The sequence below is a fragment of the Plasmodium sp. gorilla clade G2 genome (genome assembly GCF_900097015.1).
Source record: "Plasmodium sp. gorilla clade G2 genome assembly, chromosome: 4".
NCBI lineage: Eukaryota > Apicomplexa > Aconoidasida > Haemosporida > Plasmodiidae > Plasmodium > Plasmodium adleri (nom. inval.).
The window spans coordinates 455,001-479,111 of NC_041696.1; the positions used below are offsets into that span (position 1 = coordinate 455,001).

Below are 24,111 nucleotides of genomic sequence, written 5' to 3' on the forward strand. Positions count from 1 at the left end.
TAATAATCATAATCATTTTAATAATCATCATTTTAATAATCCGTTTAATCATTTTGATAATGATGATGATATTGGTGATGTGAATAATTCTAAAGATAAGAAAAATAATTTAAAAAAAAAAAGTAAACAATTCTCTGTATCTGTATATGGTCATGAAAATGCAAGATTATTTGCATTATTTGAATTAATTAAATATAATTGTGTACCAGATAGTTTAAAGGAAGAGGCAACCATATGTATTCATAATATAAAGAAAAACTTGCTTAATTCTGAAAAATCTTCTAATAAATCTTTTAATGGTCCTTTTTTACAATTTTTACTTTCAGATGAAAATAATGAGTATTCTTCTATGTTTTATAAGAAGTTGGAAAATAACCCAGTAAACAACTATAACAAGTATAATAGTAATATAAATAATAATATAAATAATAATATAAATAATAATAATAATAATAATTGGTATGGAAGAAATACAGCAAGTTCTCTTAATGAGAGTAATATATATAATCATCTTAACGTAGGATTTAATGCTAACATTAATGGTATTAATAATATGAATAATATGAACAATATGAATAATATGAATAGTATGAATAATAATAATTATTTAAATCATCTTACTAATAATTTGAATCACCACACAAGTAATTTAAACCATATAAAGGGATACACAAATGATAACTATAGTATTAAATCTGAGACAAGTCAATCATTGAAGGACAAAAAGGAAAACATGAACAGCATGATGTTATTAAATGATAATAATAGTAATAGTAATAATAATTATTATTATAGTAAAATAAATTATATGAATAAAAGTGACGGTTCCTTTAATCCACCCAATAACAATATGAATACTAACAATAATAATAATAGTAATAATAATAGTAATAGTAATAATAGTAGTAGTGTGAATGTAAACATGAATAGTAGTGGTAACCCTAATAATCATAATATTGTTAATGCTAACCCTTCTGGACATAATAACAATCATGTAGTACTTAATAAAATTAATAATATTAATAATAATATTAATAATAATATTAATAATAATAATAACAACAATAATAACAATAATAACAACAATAATAATAATAATAATAACACTTTTGACTTTAGTGGTAAAATAAATTCAAATTCATATATTGTAGAAAATAATAATACATTATTAAAAGGATCAAATAATATAAACAATTTATATAATAATATTTCATATGTTGAAGATAATAAAATCGATGAAGAAATATTATATGATAATGAAACCATAAGTAATAATATACATAATGATGATTTCTGCTCAAATAAAAATAGTGTTCTTAAAGATATATTATATAATATCGATCATAAAATGACAAACAACAATAATTATAATACAAGCTTTATATATGATGATGATACAACCACCACAGCTACCGTTACCAATAATAGTAATTACCTGAACGGTCAGGTAAATAGCCAAAATGAAATAAGTAATAATAGTGTGCAAACTGACATGTTGGTTAATCCTATGATGTATAGGAATTATATATATTCAAATGCTGAAGTGGATAATATGAAAATGAATTCAAATTATCCCCCTAAAATGATGAATAATAATACCAATATGATGTATAATCATAATAGCAATTTTAATCATTTCAATAATTATAATCGTAATGTGAATAATTGAAATGAAAATAATAAAAGAAAAAAAAAAAAAAAAAAAAAAAAAAAATTTTTTTTTTTTTTTTTTTTTGGCTAGTTGGTATATTATATTTATACACATATTAGGACAAAAATGTACATATATTTATATATATATATAAAAAAAAAATAAAAATAAATAAATAAAAATTAAATATATGCATAAATTATATTGATAAATATACAGATTCTTATTTTTTACATGTTTTGAATTTTTTTTTTTTTTTAATTAATTACGGTTAAAATACTGTAAAAAAAAAAAGAAAAAAGAAAAGAAAAATATAAATGTTTTGTATCAGTTATTCTTTTTTTTTTTTTTTTTTTTTACATAATATATGTATGTATTATTATATATATATATTATGTATATATAGTATAAAATAATTCGTTAATATATATATATATATATATATGTATATTTATATTTATTTATTTATATGTGATAATATTTTTTATTCTTTTAACATACACAAAAAAAAAAAAAAAAATAATAATAAACTATAACTTTTATAATCTTTATTCTTCTTAAAAAATATATTATTAAAAAAAAAAAAAGAATTTAGAATAAACCATATTGTATTCTAGCAATATATAACTCTAAGTGTTCATGATCTTTTTGTTTATTTTTCAATCTGTCAGAAAGAATATTTCCATATGTAGATGATTCTTGGTCTTTATATTTTATAGACATTTTGATATGATCTAAATTATTTAATGCTGAAAAAAGTTGGTCATTAAAAGTTTCAATATGTTTAATAGATTGATGAAAATTGTTTTTATATTTTTCATATTTATTATGAAATGATTGTAATAATGTTTGTTTTTCTTTTATTTTATCAACATTGTCATCTACACTTATATTATTCGTAATAACATTTATATCTAAAATATTTGTATATGGATTTCTTGGAATGGAATATACAGGTAAACATGTTAAATTATAAAAATTACTGTTCAAATTATTAATCGACTGAATTAAATTAACACAATAAGATCTCATATCATTTAAAAATTTGGAAAAGTGTAAATTATTTTTTAATTCAAAATTTTCTTTCATCCCAACATTAGTAATATATAAAATGTTCGCTAGCTTGTTTGCAATGTTATTAATATTTATTTCAATCGCATCATTCAAATCTTGATTCTCTGTTTTTTCATTTGTAGTATTAAACATCATGAAAAAATAAAATTTATGTATTTATATATATATTAAATAGGATTCAAAGGATTTTATATATAATTTATATATCTAATATGTTATAATTATGTGTATTTTTTCTTATCTCCTTTTTTTTTTTTTATTAATTTTTTTGTGAATATCCAGCATATTCATAAAGCAATAAATTTAAAAGAATGTTTTATTATATATATATTATATATATATATATATATATATATTTATATATATTTATTGATAATTATATATTTATTTACCATTTTATTGTTCTATAAAATAATACTATATGTTATATAATATATGAGCGGATTAATTTAAATGTAAAAAAAAAAAAAAAAAAAAAAATATATATATGAATAAAATTGAAAATAAAAAAAAAAAATACTAAAAAATTATATTAATTGAAAAATTAATTAAGTGGATAAAAATATATACATATATATATATAATATATATATATGTGAGAAATAAAAAATATTACAAATAAAAATATTTCAAATGAATTATATATATTAACAAAAAAAATAAAATATATAAGTAAATAAAACATGAACAGTCATTTTATTTATAATATTATAACATCTCAACACGGTTAATTTGTTCCTCATCTTTCTTTATTTTTTTTTTTTTCTCATTTTTTTATTTTTTTTTATTTTTTTATTTTTTTTGTTTTCTTGTTCTAGCCCCTTGTTTTCTTAAATTTAATGTTATAAACAAAATGGGTGTTCATATATTTTTGTGGAAATGTTTTTTCTCGTAAGGTGAAATAAGGACTTTTTAAATGAGTAAAAATATAAAAAAATAAAATATGATTGTTATTAAAATTACTTATTTCTATAACTGGTAATGCTGTTCTATATATATATGGTATATTATGTAATGCTAAAAATTTGTTAACATTAATTTTTTTTTTTTCTAAATAAACATAATCATTTTTTTTTATATAACGAATGTGTATATTAAATTTTTCTTTTTTTTTTTTTTTTCTTTTTTTTATGAGAAGAAAAATATTCTTCTTATCATTATTTTGTGTAATATCATATTTCTTCAATCTAGATACTTCTGTTGATATGTTATTATATACAAAAATATTAGCACTTTTTTCTTTAAAACATATTGGTAGATTGTTATTATATTCATCAGTTTTTATATGATTCTCATTTACAATTTTAGTTTTATTATATAGAAAAGATTTCTCTGACGAGATATCCTCACCATGTTGTATATGTGTATCTTTTCTATCAATATTAAAATAATCCTTTTGAATGTAACCCTTTTGAATCTCACCCTTTTTTACGTCATCCTCTTTATTGTCATCCTTTTTTATGTCATCCTCTTTATTGTCACCCTTTTTTATGTCATCCTCTTTATTGTCACCCTTTTTTATGTCATCCTCTTTATTGTCACCCTTTTTTATGCCACCCTTTTTTATGCCACCCTTTTTTATGCCACCCTTTTTTATGCCACCCTTTTTAAGGCCATCCATATGATTTCCTTTTTTCCTTTTTATTAAATCTTCAGCCATATCCCTTTCTATTATTCTAAATAAATTATTCTGCATCAGAATGCTCTTACTCTTCGTTATATTAATAATAATAAAATTATCTCCCTCTATTCTTTCATCTCCAAATAAATCCTTTATTTTTGCATTTATTTTTTTATTTTGAACATTCATTTTATTATCTAACATATTATCATCATCATTAGAAATATGGGATTTATAAAAATATTGATTTGTATAATATTTCTTTTTTTCCATTTTTATATATTGATTTATATATGCTATCATCTGTTCATATAACCTTTCTATGTTTACATATTTAATATTTACCTTTGCATATTTTTTTATAATATTATATAATATTTCTAGTCTAATTAGTTTAGAGGGTATTAATAAAAGCTCAAAAAAATTAAAAATTTTTAAATAAATATTTTTCTCATATAATATTTTATTTATTTTTATTAAGGTTTCCATTTTATGTGTAGGGAAAAAAATATTATATAAATTATTTTGCATTTTAAAATATTCATTCATAAAAATATTATGAGCATCTTGATAAGTGTTATCTTTCTTTTTTTTTTTCAAATGAACATTCACATGAACTAAATCATTATCTACATTTTTATAAGTATTATAAGATTTATTCATATTTATAATATTTTCATTATTTCTATTATTTCTATTATTTTTATGCTGCATATTTATATATTTATCTTCTTCATGTGTTATCCTTTTTCCTGCGTTCAAACCTTTTTTGTAATATTTCTTTTTTAAATATGTAAAGAACATATTGTCATAATAATTTAAATAATTTTCTAAATTAGTTGTTTGACTTAATACATTCTTTAATCGTTTGTCTAAACTTGGGTTTATATAAACATGTTGATTCTTTAATTCGTTAGTTTTATCTACAATATTATTTTTGGATATTTCTATATTATCATATTTGTTCATGTCTTTCTTGTTAAAAATATGTTTTTCATTATAATTATCAACAATAATATTATCATCTATGATATCCTTATCATTTTTGTTGTTTATTTGTTTATCTACATTATAATCTTCTCTATTTTTATGACTTTTATCTTTTAATATGTGTGTGATATTAGGTATAAGAACCTTCCTAATAAAATTTCTAGATCTAGACAAATTATTATTAGATGAATCAAAATTCCAGGTTTTATTTATTACTTGCATGTATTTATACAAATGGCATTTATTTAATTTAATAAAAGGTCTATATAATAAACAATTTTTATAATAAGTCAAAAATTTTATTCCTCTTAAATTTTTAAGAAAAACACCTCTAAAAAATTGTAACAGAACTGTTTCATTATTATCATTTTTATGGTGTCCTAAAAATACAATCGATTTTATTTTTTTTTTTAAAATATAATATTTATTTAAAAATATATTCTTATATTTTATATTATTACTATGATTTTTATTATTATTTGGTAAATTCATTAGATTCTTAAATAATAAGTTTTCATTTTTTTTCTTTCTCATAATATAATCATTCTTGTTGTATTCCTTTAGAAATTTTTCTTTCTTTATTAATATATTTGTAATATATTTCTTATTTGTTATCTTAATATAATTATTTATATCGAATATATATTTCTCATAGGTATAAGGATCTAACATGTTGAAGGGGTCCTTCATATTAATATTATATATATTATACATATTTTTCATATTTTTCATATTTTTCATATTATACACATTTTCCATATTTTCCATATTTTTTGTGTCCCTTTTTAATATATCATCAGATAAATGAACATAAATATTTCTTCTCCATGTACGAGCTAATAATAAAAAGTTCTTTTTATTATTTTTCATCATATTTATATTTATTTTATTCTTTACCTTTGTGTCATTTTTTTTTAAATTGATGACGTTTAATTGTTCTAAACTTTTTTCTGTTAATTTTTTGGATTTAAAATTAATTCCAAATTTTTTACAAACACTTTTAAGAAAATACATTTCGCTAGTACATTCTTTTCTTGTGTTATGATGACAATATATAACAATCATTTTGTTTAAAATAGATAGAAAAAAAGAAACATTATTTTTATATCTATGTTCTTCAATGATATCTAGAATATCTTGATGTGTATATAAATATACACTATTTATTTTATTCATAAAATCAAAATAATTTTCATTTTTATATATAATACTTATTAATATTTTATAAATTACAAATATGAATGAATAAAAAAGACATAAAGAATCTACTCCTGAGCTTACACTAAAAATTATTCTTTTCTTATTTTTTAAAAAAGAAAATATATGTTTATTTTTTAATGTTAATAATAAGTACCCTTCAACAAGTTGTAAAATATCTTGATTCTTTTCAATACATTTAATCAAACCATTACAATTACTATTACAATTATTATGACTATGACTATGACTATGACTATAACTATTATTATTATTATTATATATGTTGTTACTTTTATTATCATACATATTAATATTATTATAATCCAAATGTTTATTTATTTTTAATTCTTCAAAATCTCTTGTTGTTTCATCATATTCCATATTTATATAAGAACAAAACTTTTTTAAAAATAAATTAGTATTATTTTTTTTCTCCATTATATTACTAAATATATCTGCTTTTATCAAAACATTATTATCAATATATTTTTTGTTTAATTCTCTTATATTCTTCATCTTATTATTTATATTAATATCCTTTTCTATAAATTCTGATAAACCATTACTACACACAACATTTCTATCCAACGATTTTTTTCTAGTCATCCTTATAATTTTATTATCCTTACTATTATAGATTCCTTCCTTACTTATATGTGGAATGAAAAATTGACATCTCTGCGACACATTTTTTTTTTTTTTTATACATCTGATAAAACATAGATATGATAAAATATATAAAAATATGCATAATGGATACATTTATAACTTTCTATTATCATCTTATTCGTTACTACCAACAAAAATATATATATATATATATATATTATAAGTTATTATAGGTTAATGATGACCTTTCTAATTTATAAATAATTTTTTTTTTTTTTTTTTTTAAATATACAAATAAAATAAATAATTAAATAAATAAATAAATATATATATATATAATATTTATTGCTGATATTATTATTATATATTTATTTATATAAATATAAAATGAAAATTATCTTATATATATATATATATATTAGTACGTTGCTATTATTAGTGCCCTTGTAAAATTTTTATAATTCTTGGGTAATTATAATTATTAATATGGATGCATATATAAAAATATATACATATACATATATATATATATATATATATATATATATTCACTTGATGATGATATAATATTATATAAAGATATATGCTGTAATGTTTAACAATATACATATAATACACATTTATTTTTTTATTTTATTTTATTTTATTTTATTTTTTTTTGTACTTTTTAATATTTGAATATATACATATATACCCAGATTAATAAACTCCAAAAATATTCTAAACGTAAATTATGAAACATAAAAATATTATGTAAATATGTAAATATATATTTTTATATTTATATTTATTTATTTGCTTTATGATGGATAATGAAGAAAGTAAGGTAAAAGAAATTTATCATTCTCCTTTTGAAGGTCATAAAAATATCCCATTTTGTGACGAAAATTTTACTAACAATATTATACATTGTAATATGATTAAATGTATGAATAAAAAAGGTCAAGAGAAATTAAAAAAATTATTAAAAGTTAATAATAATTTAATATATGATAATATTCTACATCTGAATATATATGTTAAAAGTATTTGGTTATGTATGAATTTAAAATGTACATTCTCTATTCATGATTTAATTTTAATTGCACGATCTTTTAAAAACACAGAAATATTATATGATAATAATTCTTTTAATACAAATCTAGAGGATTCATTATATAAAGAAGATAAAACTGGTAACTCTTTTTATATTTATTTTCATAATTATAAAATTAGAAAAAATGTAGTCAAAATTTTCTTTCAAAAACCTTATGTTGTTTGCTTTATTCATAAAAATGGATCAATACACCTACACGGGTCAGCCACACTACGGAAAATTTTATTAATTTTAATAAAAGTGGTGAAAAAATTAAAATATAAAACCTTTTGGACATATTTAAATCAACAAAAAGATGATAAGTTAAATTGTGATAAATATCAAGAGGATGACTGTATTTCCATTGAGAGTAAAGGCGGTTTTAGTTCTTCATGTAGTGATAACAATGATGATAAAATGTTTGCAAGTAATTATGAAAAGGATAAAAAAAATTATGAACAGGATGAAAAAAATTATGAACATAATAAAAAAAATTATGAACAGGATGAAAAAAATTATGAACATAATAAAAAAAATTATGAACATAATAAAAAAAATTATGAACATAATAAAAAAAATTATGAACAGGGCCAAAATTTTTGTGAACAGGACAAAAATTTTTGTGAACATGATAAAAAAAATTCTGAACAAACAGTTCATATTAATAAAAAGACAAACTTAAACAACCAAAATAAGGACAAAGTGGTATGTAGTGATAAATCAGACATAGATATAGATTTAGATATAGATAAAAATATAGAAGACGCATTTGTTAATTATGAAAAATTTTTGGACGATTTTAGTGAAGATAATATTAGTGATGCATGTACAGAGAAACAACCAGAAGAGTTACATATCATGGAAGGATTAGAAAAAAGTGATGACCTTATGTCTGATAATAGTATAAATAATGTTGACGATATGAAAAGAAATATTTGTGTGACAAACAAAACGGACATTAATGATACTATTAATAGTTGTGAACATATGATTAAAAAATTAAATGAGAGGTTTGAACATTATGATTTTTATGGAGATGACGAATTATATGAAAAGGTTATATCAAAAGATAAGAACAAGGAAGAAAAATTAGTGAGTGATAATTATTATGATGATATAAAAAGTGAATGTAATATTATAAAAAACGATGAAGATTTTGATTTTAATATAAATAATTTAGATGATGATATGAATTTTTTAACATCTGATTTAAACTATAACGATTTAAATAAAAAGGAAGATATTATAAGTAATCATAAGCAAAATGATGTTTCCTCTAAATCGTTTGTTAAAATTAATGATAATGACTGTTCCGAAAAAAAAAAAATAACATCTTACAATAATAATAATAATAATAATAATGATGATAATATATTTGATAATGCTTTTTTTTATTTTGAAGATGAAAAAAAAGAATTATTAAGCAAAAAGGATATTTATAAAATTGATAAATATCAAAAATGGAAATATATTATAAGAGATGATATTATTTTCGATATGAATTCTTTAAACATTAAACAGTTTGTATGTGTATTTAAAATTGAACTAAAATATTTTGATATAGGAAGAATTTCTAAATATTCAGAATTTAAAAATATTTTAATTGAAATAAATAATATTATATATATAAGAATTGATCAAAATTTCTTAAGTAAATTAATGGAGAAAGACACCTTACATAAATGTGTTAAAACAGATACTCTGAATAATGAAAAAAAAAATAAAAAAAGTACAATTAGGACTGTACTCTTATTCGCATCTGGTAATGTTATCATTTATGCTTGTAAGAGTAAGAGAGAAATATTATGTATAACTAGATTTATAATTAATGCCCTCAAAAGAAATAATAACATAATAATATAATAATATAATAATATAGCATAAACGAATTATTAATTATATTATATAATATAATTCCTTCTATTATCTATAAATCTTTTTGTTTGTCTTTTTATTAGTATATATATATATATATATATATATATATTAGTCCATTTTTTTTATGTGTGAATATTATTTATTTTATTTTTTTTTTTTTCCCTGACCCGAATAGCTATTTGTTGTATTTTTTTTTTTTTTTTTTTTTTCCTGACATGTCAGAATGAATATATTTTATTCTGACCATGACAGGTAAAAAGTTATATGTAATATATAATATGTAATATGCTGAATTGAACTGGTAAGACTTAATATATTTTGATTTATTTTCAAATGGTTTATTCTAAAATGTGAGAATATATTTTTATAGAAGAGAATAGAAAAAATATAGTTTTTTTATTTATATGTAATCAAATTAAATATGAATTAAAAAAAAAAAATAATAAATAAATAAATAAATAAATATAGACATAAATACAATTATATATATATACATATATATATATATATATATATTTGTTCATATAATATGTATAATTTATACACTTAAAAAACATAAAAATAATGTAAAGATATTAAGATACATATTTTTGAAAAGTAAAATATAAAGGATGTGTTTGCATATCTTGTCTTTGATCATTTGGTTTTATTAAATTATAATCATATAAAGAATCATGATCATTTAGATGATCATAATTAATATTATGTTGATTATAATTATTTATATTTGATGTATTAATATTTGTTGATTTTTCATTAGCATAATTTTTTAATTTAAATTCGTTTGTTTTTGATTTATAAGTTTTATAAGTTGGTAAGGATGAAATGAGTACACTCTTTGAAGTTGCATTAAATTTTATGAATATATCTGGTGCATTAATAATTTGTAGTCTAGCAGCCATACATTTTGTTATATAAAAATTTTCTAAATATCCAAAAGAATAAATAATATTTTTAATTAGACTAGGAACTTGCCATTTTTCATATTTGAGGAATTCATTTTTTTCACAATAAAATCCAAGAAAAGATCTATACATTAATTCACATGATGACAATAAATGTTTATATTTATGCCATTCTATATGTTTTATATTAAATGTAAAAAAAATATTTTGATAATCTTTTTCGTTGTGGTAATTATATTGAAAGAAATTGTTATCATCGTTTTTATGCAAATAATTATTAAATGTTTGTATTTGAATAGAAGAATTATTTTGTTCATATAAATATTTATCATATATATATTTATCACCATATATATATTTATCATCATATATATATTTATCATCATATATATATTTATCATTTATATTTTTATTAGTGCCATTCATTATTTTATCACCTTTATTTTTTATATCTGTGTTTATATTTTGCTCTTCATTAGTTGCCATATCATATTTATATTTCAACAAATGTTGTAATAATAGATTATTTTTATAAACCATATTAATATAATTTTTATTTATAGGAGTGATAGGAATATTATTTTTGTAAAGAATATATAGATAGTGAGCTTCTAATTCATTTAATAATAATAAACTCCTACCACTAGTATATTTTGTTGTAACTATGTTAGTTCTTAAAATATATTCATCAATATTTTTAGACATTCCTAATTGTATTACAAGATTAACTTTATTTAATTCTATACCTTGATGTAATAATGATGTGGCAAATAAGATTTTTTTTTTTTTTTTTTTTTTTTTTTTTTCATCATCATGATTATTTATGTTGGTATCATTAAAACAATTTAAAGTATATCTTTTTTTATCTAGACTCATTTTACTATGTAATGATAAAATAGAAATATCTTTTAATTCTTCATATTCTTCTGTAAATTGTTGTATATAATTTAATAGATAATTACACATGTGTTCATTTGTAAAATTATCTTTTTGGTTATTAGTAAAATTATCTTTTTGGTTATTAGTAAAATTATCTTTTTGGTTATTAGTAAAATTATCCTTTTGATTATTTGTAAAATTATCCTTTTGATTATTTATATAATTATCCTTTTGATTATTTATATAATTATCCTTTTGATTATTTATATAATTATCCTTTTGATTATTTATATAATTATCCTTTTGATTATTTATATAATTATCTTTTTGGTCGACCAATTTAATAGCATTAATATTTTGATCAGATGTATTATCATTTGTTATTATATAAGGATTTGAAGATACTGTAAAATTTACGCTATCTTTATCATAATATGTAGAATGATCTAAAATATACGATTTAATGTCTTGTGAGTGTTTCCATTTGATTTTTTTTAATTTTAAATATAATAAGAATATATATCCTTTAAATATATAATGTTTATATATAACATAAAAGAATTGTAATATTTTTACTGTAGGCATAAATATTACAATATTTATATTATTATTTGTTATTAGTTCGTTATGTAAAATATTAAATAATATTAATGATAATTTATTAGCTTCATATATTAAATATTCTTGTTTTAAGAGTATATGTGTAGGTATATATATGTCATTATTTTTATTGTGATGAGAACAATGATATCTATTATAATCGCTATTATTTAATTTTAATTTTTTTATATTCTCTTTTTTTTTTTTTGAAAATGGTAAGATATAATTTGATTCTTCTGATGAACTATATATGTGTGTATCATAATTTAAATTGGATGAGATAATATTTGTCTTTTTTTTAATAATATCATTATGATTATTTAAATTATTTTCATTTTGAATGTTTTGAAAAAATATGTTTGCTTCTTTAGGGTACCAGAGTTTTCCTATATTTTCACAATAAAGTATATTATTATGTGGATACATATGTTTGTTATTTAATATGTTATATAATTGTAGATTAAAATTGATAATTGTATTATAAACATTTTGAATAATTCTTTTATATTTATTTTTATTCATATGATATATATTATTTGTAATATATTGAATATTTTTAATAACGTTATTTTTTTTTTCTTTTTCCTCTTTTTTTTCTTTTTCTTCTTTTAATTCTTTTTCTTTTTGTTGTTGTTTTGTATTTATAGAAGCATTGACTAATTGTTTATCATATATACAATTATTTATAAAATTTATATGTATATAATTCAATCTTAAAAATCTATATGCTAAATTTTTAAGAAAATTATTAACAATACATGTTAATAATATCGTTTGATGAGATTTTGGCAATATATTTTTTATTATTAATATATTTTTCATATAATTATTATCTAGAAGAAAATGTGCTTCATCAATTATTAATGTATCACATAAAAAAAACATATTTGAAAATTGTTTGAAATATTTTATAAAATTTATAAGATATGCAGGTGTACTTATAATAATATGTGGTTTTTTTTTTTTTATATTTTTCAATTCATCTTGTATATTTATATATTTCTTTCCATGCATATAATGACATATAATATTATATGGATGATACATAATTAATTTTTTTAAAACACCATAAGATTGTTCAACTAATAAAATATTTGGACATATTATTAAAGCTAAAACATAATTATCTTTTATATTTGTTTTCTTTTTTATATTATTTATTTGTATTATTATTTTATGTAACAGACAATTCATATAACATAATGTTTTACCTGAGCTTTTAAATGATGATATTAATAAATCATAATTTTTAAAAAATATTGGAAAGGTAGCATATTGAACACTTGTCAAATATTTTATATGGAAATTTTTTATAAGACTTAACTTAATATAATTATCCAGATTTATGTTATCAATTTTTTTATGTTCTAAACATGATAATAAGAATTCTTTTTTATGAGATTCACAATAATTTATTAAATTAAATAAATAATTACCTTGTACTTTTTTTATTCTTTTTATATTTTTTATATAAAAAATATTTTTTTGTGCAACAAAATTTTTATAATATTCCATAAAATTTTGTGAACAAAATTTATTATATTTTTTTTTTTTTTCACCCACAAGATAATTACTACAAAGACTATAAATACTATTACTACTATTTATATTAATACTATTCATATTACTACTATTCATATTACTACCATTCATATTAATACCATTCATAGTACTATCACTTATTTTGTGTGTAGTTTCATTTGTTTGATACCCTTTTAATAATCCAGAGTTTAAAAAAAAATCATATATATAATAAGTTACATATTCTCTATTAGATGAAGTAGATATATAAAGATCACATTTATACTTTTTAAATTTGTCTATACAATATTTATTTAGATCTTTTATATTATCATAAATTATTTTATTCTTTTCATTTACAAAATTAGATATACAAGTCCCTTCCTTTTCTTCATTATATATATATTTTTTTTTTTCATCTTCTATATCATTTTTTTTGATACTATCTGGACTACATATAAGCTCATTTATTATATTCTTTCCAAATACATATTCATTTTCTTTTCTTTTTCTTTTTATTTTTTTTTGAAAAACGTAAGAAAATATATTTCTACATGATTTCTCTCCATGTTTTATTTTTGAAGGACATAACATTTAAATTATTTTTCTACTTATTTATTCTTTCATAAAAGCACAACAGAATTATAACACACCACAAAATAAAGGAAACGTAAAATGAGGGGGGGAAAATATATATATATTATATATTTATTTTAATTATTCATATATTTTATTGTGTATACTATAATATACAACTTATAAATTACTTCTAATATTAATTATAATCATATGGTTTTTTATTCTTTTCTATATATCCTCAATAATATATTTTTCTCTTACATTTTTATAACATATAGAGCCCCTACCATAAATATAAAATTTTTATCAAAAATATTTCTATGATATATATTAAGATGTTATAATATATATATAAATATATATATGTATTTATATTTATATTTAAATTTTTTTTTTTTTTTTTTTTTTTTTTTTTTATTAATGTGTTAAATTATTCTATAAATAAATAATATAATATGTATTTATTTTTATTATACCTTTTAATATATTGACTAACAATTAAATTGTTTCATTTAAAAAATATATATATATATATATATTTTATTTATTTAATAAATATTATGAGTAACATATATAATTTTAAATAAGTTTCATAATACTTTTAAAAAATATATAACATGCTAAGGGCAGGTGGTGTAGTGGTATCACGCTTGATTTGCATTCAAGAGGTCCGGGGTTCAATTCCCCGTCTGTCCATATAAAAAAAAAAAAAAAAAAAAATTTTTTTTATTATATATATTATAATATATTATATATATTATTATTAATAATTATATTATATATATATATATAATATATAAATATTTATTTTATTTATATATTAATTTTTTTTTTTTTTTTAAAGTCAACATATATATATATTATATATATATATATATATATATATATAATATATATATATATATAATTATACATGATAGAAAACAATGCAGATATTGAATTAAATATTTATTTATTTTCATATATAATTTAATTTTTTCTTTTTATTTATTAATTTTTTTTTCTTTATTCTTTTAATTTTTAAATAATATATATAAAATTTATTTTTATTTTTATTTTTCCCACGCCGGGAATTGAACCCGGGCCTTTCGGGTGAGAGCCGAATATCCTAGCCACTAGACCACGTGGGATATAATTTAATGTACTTACTTTTTAATTATTGATAAAATAAAAAATAAACACATAATTTATTATTTCTTTTGTCTTTATTTTCTGTTTTAATTATAATATTACATATATTTCGTAATATATATGATCATCATCATAATGTAATATTGTTTTGATATTAAAAAAAAAAAAAAAAAAAAAATTCAAAAATATATTAAACATTATAAGTGTTATATATTATATATATATATATATTAAACAAGTGTAACAATTACAAAAAAAAAAAAAAAAATGAACTACATAAAATTTTATACTCCATTTTATTCTATAATGAAGTTAATATAGTAACAATGTAGTCATAATTGTTATAGATACATTAACATTAATATATATATACATATATTTTTATTTATTTATTATTTTTTAATATGTCTCTTACATTTTATACATAGAAACTTTTATGAAGTTGTTTTTTAATATCCTTTATATTATTGTTATATTTTTTTCTTGAATAATATATAAGGTCTATATTTTTTTTTTCTTTCTTTTTTTTTGTTGTATCAATATTTAGTATGACCTTATCAAACTTGTCATTATATTTATTATCTAATGAATTTATTATTTTTAAATATTCAATATAATAAGATAAGTCATATAAAATATTTTTCTCTTTTTCTTTTTTCATATTATTATTTAAGACACTTGAATTTAATATTTCCATAATATTTTCATCATTCATTTCTTTTATGTCTTCATTGTTTTCATAATTGGTTTTATCACATATTATTATCTTACTAATTAAATTACATACAAGAGCAAAATAAAGACAGATCCTCAAGAAGACCTTTAAACCTTCCATCTTAAAATATGACAAATAAATAAGTAAACAAACAATTATATAATTATATATATATATATATTTATATTTATCTCTTAACATATACAATTTACCAGATGTTATATTTTTTTATAATTTTAAAATGGAAAATAATTCGGTGAACAAAAAAAAAAAAAAAAAAAAATTGAAATATATATCCTTCTACACTTTACATCATTATTAAAAAGAAAAAATTAAATATATAGGTGAATACCTGAAACCGTGTAATTACAACGTTTAATACATGAGGAGAATAAATATAAAAATATTATATATATATATATATATATATATATTTATTTATTTATGGTAATAATATCCTTTGTTTTTTATTTTCAAATTTTATTTTTTTTTTTAAATCATAAGAAATAGAAAACGTTAAAGGAATAACATATTGACACATTTTAAATTATACTAAATATTGTTGAAAAAAAAAAAAAAAATGCACACGCATATATATATATATATATATTATCAAATATGTAACATCAAAAAAATAAACAAAAAATACGTTTTTACAAAATATTATATATATATATATATATATATATATATATATTAATTGAAATACAAATTAAAGAATAAATATTTTAATGCTCTTGTATTTATTTTTATATAACTTTCATTATTACACAAATTTAAGATATGAGAATAATATATTCTCATATTTAATTTATTCATTTCTTGGTTTATTTTTTGTCTCCTTTTTATTTTTTCTTTTTCTTTTCCTTTTCTATTTATTTTATTTTTCCTTTTTTCTTGTTTGTTCTTAATAATAGAAAGTAAATGGCTAGTATTTTTTATACTATATATATTATCAAGAGTATCAAATATATTTTTTGAAATAAAATTTTTATCAAGGTCTCTAAAGTATGTTAAAAAGTCATCTATATTTTCTATTACCATATCATCTAAATATAAATCGTTTTCCACATTTTGTATACTTTCATCTTTATTATATTCTTTTCTTTCATTTATATATATATATTTTTTTTTTTTATAAAATAAATCCTTATTATTTTCACCCACATTTTTTATATCCTCCAATTGTATGAATGATAAAAAGGCATCATAACCATATAACCATGGGTCGTAAAAATAAAATAATTTTTTTTTTTTCTTGTTAATATTATAATTTATATATAACGTAAATAAGGTTTCCAAGTTTTCAAATATATTTGTTATTCTATTCACAAGGGGAATTATAATTTTAAAAAATATATTATAAAAATTGATATTTCTTTTTATATATGATTCAAATAATTTCTCCATTATTTCTATTTTATCATTAACTTTTATATACCTTATCGCATTCGTTAAATTATTAATAGACATATAATCATTTTTATTAATCTCAAAACAATACAGAAATAATTCTTCTAAACTCTTTATTTTTAATAAACATATATTCTTCCTACTATTTTGTATAATATTATCAACTATATATTTCATATTTCTATCTAATTCTTTTTCAATACTATTATTTATAAATAACGTACCTGTCTTTTCTTCTATATATTTTATTTCCTCGTCATTTGTTAATAAAGTTTCATATTCTACATTCTTTTCTTTACTTAAATCTTCTACTTTTTCTAAAGGATCTCTATTTGAAATAATTACAGAAAAATTACTTATATCTTCTTCCTCAATACTTAAATTTAAATTTTCATCGTCATGATATGTACTTACCTTTTGTGCATTTACCTGACGTGTACATATATTTTGTGCATTTACCTGACTTGTACATATTTTTTGTACATTTACCTGACCTGTACATATATTCTCGCCATTGTCTTGAGGTGTACAAAATTTTTCTATTCCATTATAATTTCCCATATTTTTAGCATTATAATAAATATTATTTTGAAAACTTTTATTATTTTGTTCAACTTCCTTTTTTGTATCATGATTATAACTTTTCTTTTCAATATTATTGTGATGATGATGTTTATCCTTCTTCAAATCATGCATTTCAAAATTAGTAAAAAAGGAACCTTTTTTATCATCCTTTATATATTTGAAAATCATTTTATTAATATTTTTAAGAAAATAGGTTAAAAGGTGTTCATAAATATTAATTTTGTTCTTAAATGGAGGAACCGAAAGTGGCAAGAAAAATAGTAGCAAATGAAAACAGGAGTTATTAATTTTGTATATATTTTTTTTAATTGATTTAAAGCTTTTACTTTTTTTAATAATTTTAATAATTTTTTTCTTTTTCTTTTCATCAATACATGTTTTATTTAACTGTTCATATATGTTATAAAGATATAAATAAGTACATTTTAGCACTTGAACTATTTTTTTCTTATTTACATATTTAATTAAAGATTTTAATAATTTATTAGGGTTCATTTGTTTTATATCGAATGATAACTTTTCCCATAATTCTGTTAATAAATTTATAAAAATAAGAAAGTAAAGTGAATAACTTATATTTTTATAAAAGATATCTAATGTAAGTACCTTTTCATGTTTTTGATAAAAATCGTTAATGAAATTATGTGAATTGCTAATATTATTAATTAAAATATTCTTTTTCGTAATACATTTATTCATATTATCTATATATATGTTAAAAAAGAAAAATTCTTTGATATTCATATGAAAAATATCTTCTATGAAAAAATGTATATAATCATTATAATCGTACATTTCATTAAAACCACTTTTCATAATATTTTTTTCTTTTCTTAAAAATATTTGGAAATCTTTAACGTTCATATAATGAAAGTTATATTTTTTATTTTCTTCAAAAATAGGAAAGATATCTAAATAATTTTTTCTCATTAAAATATTGTAAATATCATCATAACATTTTAAGTCATATTCATTAGAAGTATCATATGGAATAGACAAATTAAATGGTTCCTTTTGCTTTTCATTTTTCATTTTTCTTTTTTTATTTTCTATTTCGAAATAATTTAACATGTTATAATTATTTTCTTTTTGGTTTTTGCTTATTTGGGTGTACACATTTTGAATATTGTTTGTTGGAAAGTCCACACATTGTACATGTTCTATATGTTCATCCATTTGATCATTCGTTTTATCATCTACTAGATTATTAGTTCGATCATCATTTTGATCATTCACTGGATTATTATTTCGATCATCATTTTGATCATCCACTGGATTATTAATTCGATCACCATTTTGATCATCCACTGGATTATTAATTCGATCATTTTGATCATCCATCTTTTTATTTTTATTGTACATATTTACAGTATCCTTTTTAGTATCCACAATATCACTTGTTATAATATTATTATTTATTATTGTATTACTATTCATTTGTATATTTTCAATCTGTTCATTTTCAAGATCTTTAAAATGATCACTAATATTTCCCTTTTCTATATCATCCTCTTTAATTTCATTCATAATATCTTTAGAAAAATCCACATAATTATTTTCATCATTAATATTATTTCCTATGATATCTTTACTAATATTTTCTATTTCTTCAATTATTTCAAAAAAAGAATTATTCTCATTATCATTTATTATTTGTGGCTGTTTTTTTTTCTCAATAAAATAGTCCATACAATGTATTCCAATATCATCATCATTTTTATGTATCATATGATTATTATATTGACCATTCTTAAATATATTATTCCTATTATCATATATGACATTTGTTTTTTCTTGGGGCATTATATTGTTTTCTGAATATAAGTTTGCACTATCAGATGAAATGTTATTTTGTATATCATATGGTGCATCTATTTTTTCATCATAAAAATTTTCATTTTTTTCAAATATAGAATACTCTTTCATATCATAAGACAAATTTGTTTTTTCCTCCACCTCTTCCACATTATTACTTTTTGAAATAATATAACAACTGTTTTTATTCATATCCAATGAAAAGGTATTATCATCATCATCATCATAATCATTTTTAATTTTAATTTTATTTTTATGTATAAGAACACCTTCATCACTTCCTTCATAATTTTCTTTTAATGAATATATATCATCACTTAATTCTATTAATTGATCATTTTTTATTTTCTCCTCTTTTTCATTACGTAAACTGTTTTCATATATACTTCGAGAGAATTTTTCGCAATAAATTTCATGGTCATTATTATAATCATTGAAAAAAAAAAAATCTTTCCTATATATATTTTGTTCAACATTCTCAATATTCTCATAAAATAATTCATCACAATTTTCATAAAATTGATCCTTTACTCTATCGTTACTTTGAATAGGCAATTGAACATTGTCACAAGAAATTCCAACATTATCATTAATTATGGAAATGTTGTGTTTGTCCATTTGTAAATTGTCACTAAAAGTATGCACATGTTGACTAGCCATTTGTACATGTGGACTAGCCATTTGTACATGTTGACTAGCCATTTGTACATGTTGACTATCCATTTTCACATTTTGACTAGCCATTTTCCCATTTTGAGTATCCATTTCCACATTAAAAATATCTTCCCTTTTTGTATAATTTTCATCTTTACAAATATCTTCCCAATCTTTTAAATTATAATTCAGAATATCTGAATTTATTTGGTTTGATTTCTTTTCTGTTAATATTATATCTTTTTCTTTTTCATAAGAAATGAATGCATTGTCTTGAAACCTTTCCATCTTTAAATTTGGATGATGTTCATATGTGTATGTATTATTATGGGATATATTTTGGTCATTCATTTCAAAATTGAGTAAATCATACATTTCATTTTGAGTTTGAGGTTTATGAGGAATATGTTTATCAGTATATAAATTAATAATATCAGAATGGTTTGTAGAATTAATATTTTCATTATTGATTATATTTTTTATTTCATTGCAATTGTTTGTAAAAAATATATCTTCATTTATTAAATTAATATTATTATAAGAAACTGTATGAATATTATTATCATTTATTTTATTATAATTATTACTGTTATGAAGATCATGATGATGAATAACATTTTGTTTCATTACATTTTTTTCATTTTGTAATATATTGAATGAAAAAATATCATGATTTATTTGTTCTACTTGTTCATTTTTTTTTTCTAAAGATGAGAATGTTGAATATGTATAGTTTTCACTTGTAGTGTTATTATTTACAGAATGGTTACATTTATTAATATGTTTATTTTTTTCGTTATAATTAAAATCAAGGTTTAATAAAATATCGAAAGAATTATTTAAATTATCATTGGTACTTATATTTTCAACATTATTAATATGACAAATGTTATAAAAGTCATTTGTGTTATTTGGACTTTTTATATTATTAGTTTCATTTGACCAGTTTATTAAATTTTCATTTGTTCGATTAATAAAAGATGATTCTTTTGGTTTTTTATGGGTATGGGTTTGAAGAGAAACATCTAGTGGATCAATTATTTTTCCATCACCATTATTATTATTATTATTATTATTATTATTATTATTATTACTATTATTATTACTATTATTATTACTATTATTTTTTTTTTTGTTGTCGTCTATGTTTTGAATATCTAGAAGATTATGAAAATTTTCGTGTTCTTTAATTTTATTTTGTACATTTTTTTTTTCAAGGTTAAATAAGTTGTCCTTGATGTTACAGTGTGTTGTGTAATTTTTTTTTTTTTTTTTTTTTTCTATTTCTTCATTTTGTAAATGAATATTAAGAATATTATAATCCTCATTATTTTTATTATCATGTAAATATGTATGATGATTATATAAAGTATGCACTGAATAATTTTCTTTCATATTAACATTTTGCATATTATTATTTTTTATTATATTATCTGTATGATAAAAATCATAGTTTTCAATATAACTTTGATCATAATTATATTTTGTTTTGCTACAAATTTTTGTTTCTTTTATATTGGAAGATTCTTTTATATGTGAATTAAATTGATATTCATTTAAAATAATATTATCATTTTCTTGTGTATTTTCTTTTTCAACATATGAAAAAATATTATACAAGGTTTTAATATTCTTAATATTTACTTTATTATTTCTTCCTAAATTATTAAAATGCTTGTTTTGGTTTGTGTAATGTTTTTTATTCATTCTTTTTTCTCTTTCTTCATTGAGATTGTTTCTGAATGTGTTCATTTTTTTTTTTTTAAATATATGACATATGATATATTATTATATATATATATATGTGATATAATAACTTTATGACATGACCATATTTATATATAGATAAATGAAACATTAAAAAAATAAATATACACTTACAAATGTGTTGTAAAAGACAATTATGTAATATATATATATGTATATATGTATATTTATATATTTGTATTTTTTTATTTATATATTTTATAATCTAATATATATACATATAACATTATATACTTGTCTTGAACATATAAAGGTTCAAATTGTAGTTTTTCAAAAAATTAAAAAATTATTTTTATAATAATTGAACAATATCATTAAAAAAAAAAAAAAAATATATAAATAGTATTATATAGGGTATTTCATAAAGGAAGTTATTATATATATATTATATTTATTTTATTTTTATTTTATTTTATTTTTTTTCTCATGAATTTTACATATATATATATATATATATATATATATATATTTTTATTCCTCATGGATAAAAAATTATATATATATATATATAAATATACATATATATTATGTTTTATTTTTTTTTTTTTTCTTGTTCTTTTAATATATATATGTGAAACAATTAAAATATGACCATCACGTTTTACATATTTTTGATGGAAAAAACAAATGACACATTTATATTAAAATATATATATATTATATATATATATATATTTATGATATATAGTAAATATAATTATATTATACTATGAAGAATAAAAGTTTATAATTATTTAAATGAACGATATATTGTATCAAACATTTTTCCTTCATATTTTTGAGGAATGATTATTTAATGAATATTTATGTGCCTACTGGCAAAAAAAATAAAATAAATAATATATATATATATATATAGATAAATAATTTATATATATTCATCCTTATGGAATATTATTTTGCTCAATTATTTTAAATCATGATCTTATGATGCTCATCCTTATTTTCATTTTTCTCATGAGATTCTTTTATGGATAGCTAAAAAATTTCAGATACAATATTTTTTTTTTTAAAGACCTATAAAAATTTTAAAAAATGATTGTCTTGAAAAATATTTTTTTAAATATGATATATATTTATATAACATATTTATTCTTTCCATTTTTTTTTTAAATTAATTCTATAATATAATATATAAAAAATTATAGTTAACTTTTGTTATATAATGATTAGTAAATTTATAAGCACACATTGTTATATATATATATATATATTTTCTCATGTTTAAATAATAATATTTTCATATTCTTATACAAATCTTTAAATTCATATTTATGGTGTATAAATATTAATGTGTGAGTATTAAAAAAATTGTCTTTAATATATTACAACATTTTATCATCATATTCTAACTATTGGCTTATTTCCATATTGTAAATATTTAATTTATATTTTATTTCATTATATGGTTTATCTCTGTCATTATTATGGTAATTGTTTTAAGATATT

General features: G+C 18.3%; 7 protein-coding genes and 2 non-coding genes across 9 annotated transcripts in view; 3 read left to right on the plus strand and 6 right to left on the minus strand.

The window, feature by feature from the left end:
• PADL01_0410500 (conserved Plasmodium protein, unknown function) overlaps positions 1–1,669 on the plus strand; it is a gene marked incomplete at both ends in the record, with an annotated part of 4,134 nt that extends 2,465 nt beyond the window's left edge. Inside the window, one exon of the mRNA XM_028685224.1 lies at positions 1–1,669. This exon is cut by the window's left edge and continues 2,465 nt beyond it. Within this exon, the coding sequence (XP_028536744.1) occupies positions 1–1,669 (1,669 nt within the window).
• Positions 1,670–2,242: 573 nt separating this feature from the next.
• PADL01_0410600 (conserved Plasmodium protein, unknown function) lies at positions 2,243–2,860 on the minus strand (the record flags this gene model as incomplete). Its single annotated transcript, XM_028685226.1, has 1 exon — positions 2,243–2,860. The coding sequence occupies one exon, from the start codon at positions 2,858–2,860 to the stop codon at positions 2,243–2,245; it is 618 nt and encodes a 205-aa protein (XP_028536745.1).
• Positions 2,861–3,539: 679 nt separating this feature from the next.
• On the minus strand, positions 3,540–7,298 carry PADL01_0410700 (conserved Plasmodium protein, unknown function; the record flags this gene model as incomplete). Its single annotated transcript, XM_028685227.1, has 1 exon — positions 3,540–7,298. One exon carries the CDS (start codon positions 7,296–7,298, stop codon positions 3,540–3,542), a length of 3,759 nt encoding a protein of 1,252 aa, XP_028536746.1.
• A 649-nt stretch (positions 7,299–7,947) lies between these two features.
• Positions 7,948–10,083, plus strand: PADL01_0410800 (conserved Plasmodium protein, unknown function; the record flags this gene model as incomplete). The annotated part of the gene is made up of 1 exon (XM_028685228.1): positions 7,948–10,083. The coding sequence occupies one exon, from the start codon at positions 7,948–7,950 to the stop codon at positions 10,081–10,083; it is 2,136 nt and encodes a 711-aa protein (XP_028536747.1).
• Positions 10,084–10,673: 590 nt separating this feature from the next.
• Positions 10,674–14,597, minus strand: PADL01_0410900 (DEAD box ATP-dependent RNA helicase, putative; the record flags this gene model as incomplete). Its single annotated transcript, XM_028685229.1, has 1 exon — positions 10,674–14,597. The coding sequence occupies one exon, from the start codon at positions 14,595–14,597 to the stop codon at positions 10,674–10,676; it is 3,924 nt and encodes a 1,307-aa protein (XP_028536748.1).
• Positions 14,598–15,206: 609 nt separating this feature from the next.
• PADL01_0411000 lies at positions 15,207–15,278 on the plus strand. The gene has a single exon. It is a non-coding gene; the product is annotated as a tRNA-Ala (tRNA).
• Positions 15,279–15,640: 362 nt separating this feature from the next.
• PADL01_0411100 lies at positions 15,641–15,712 on the minus strand. Its single transcript has one exon. It is a non-coding gene; the product is annotated as a tRNA-Glu (tRNA).
• Positions 15,713–16,131: 419 nt separating this feature from the next.
• On the minus strand, positions 16,132–16,548 carry PADL01_0411200 (conserved Plasmodium protein, unknown function; the record flags this gene model as incomplete). The annotated part of the gene is made up of 1 exon (XM_028685230.1): positions 16,132–16,548. One exon carries the CDS (start codon positions 16,546–16,548, stop codon positions 16,132–16,134), a length of 417 nt encoding a protein of 138 aa, XP_028536749.1.
• A 576-nt stretch (positions 16,549–17,124) lies between these two features.
• Positions 17,125–22,647, minus strand: PADL01_0411300 (conserved Plasmodium protein, unknown function; the record flags this gene model as incomplete). Its single annotated transcript, XM_028685231.1, has 1 exon — positions 17,125–22,647. One exon carries the CDS (start codon positions 22,645–22,647, stop codon positions 17,125–17,127), a length of 5,523 nt encoding a protein of 1,840 aa, XP_028536750.1.
• Positions 22,648–24,111: the final 1,464 nt, after the last annotated feature.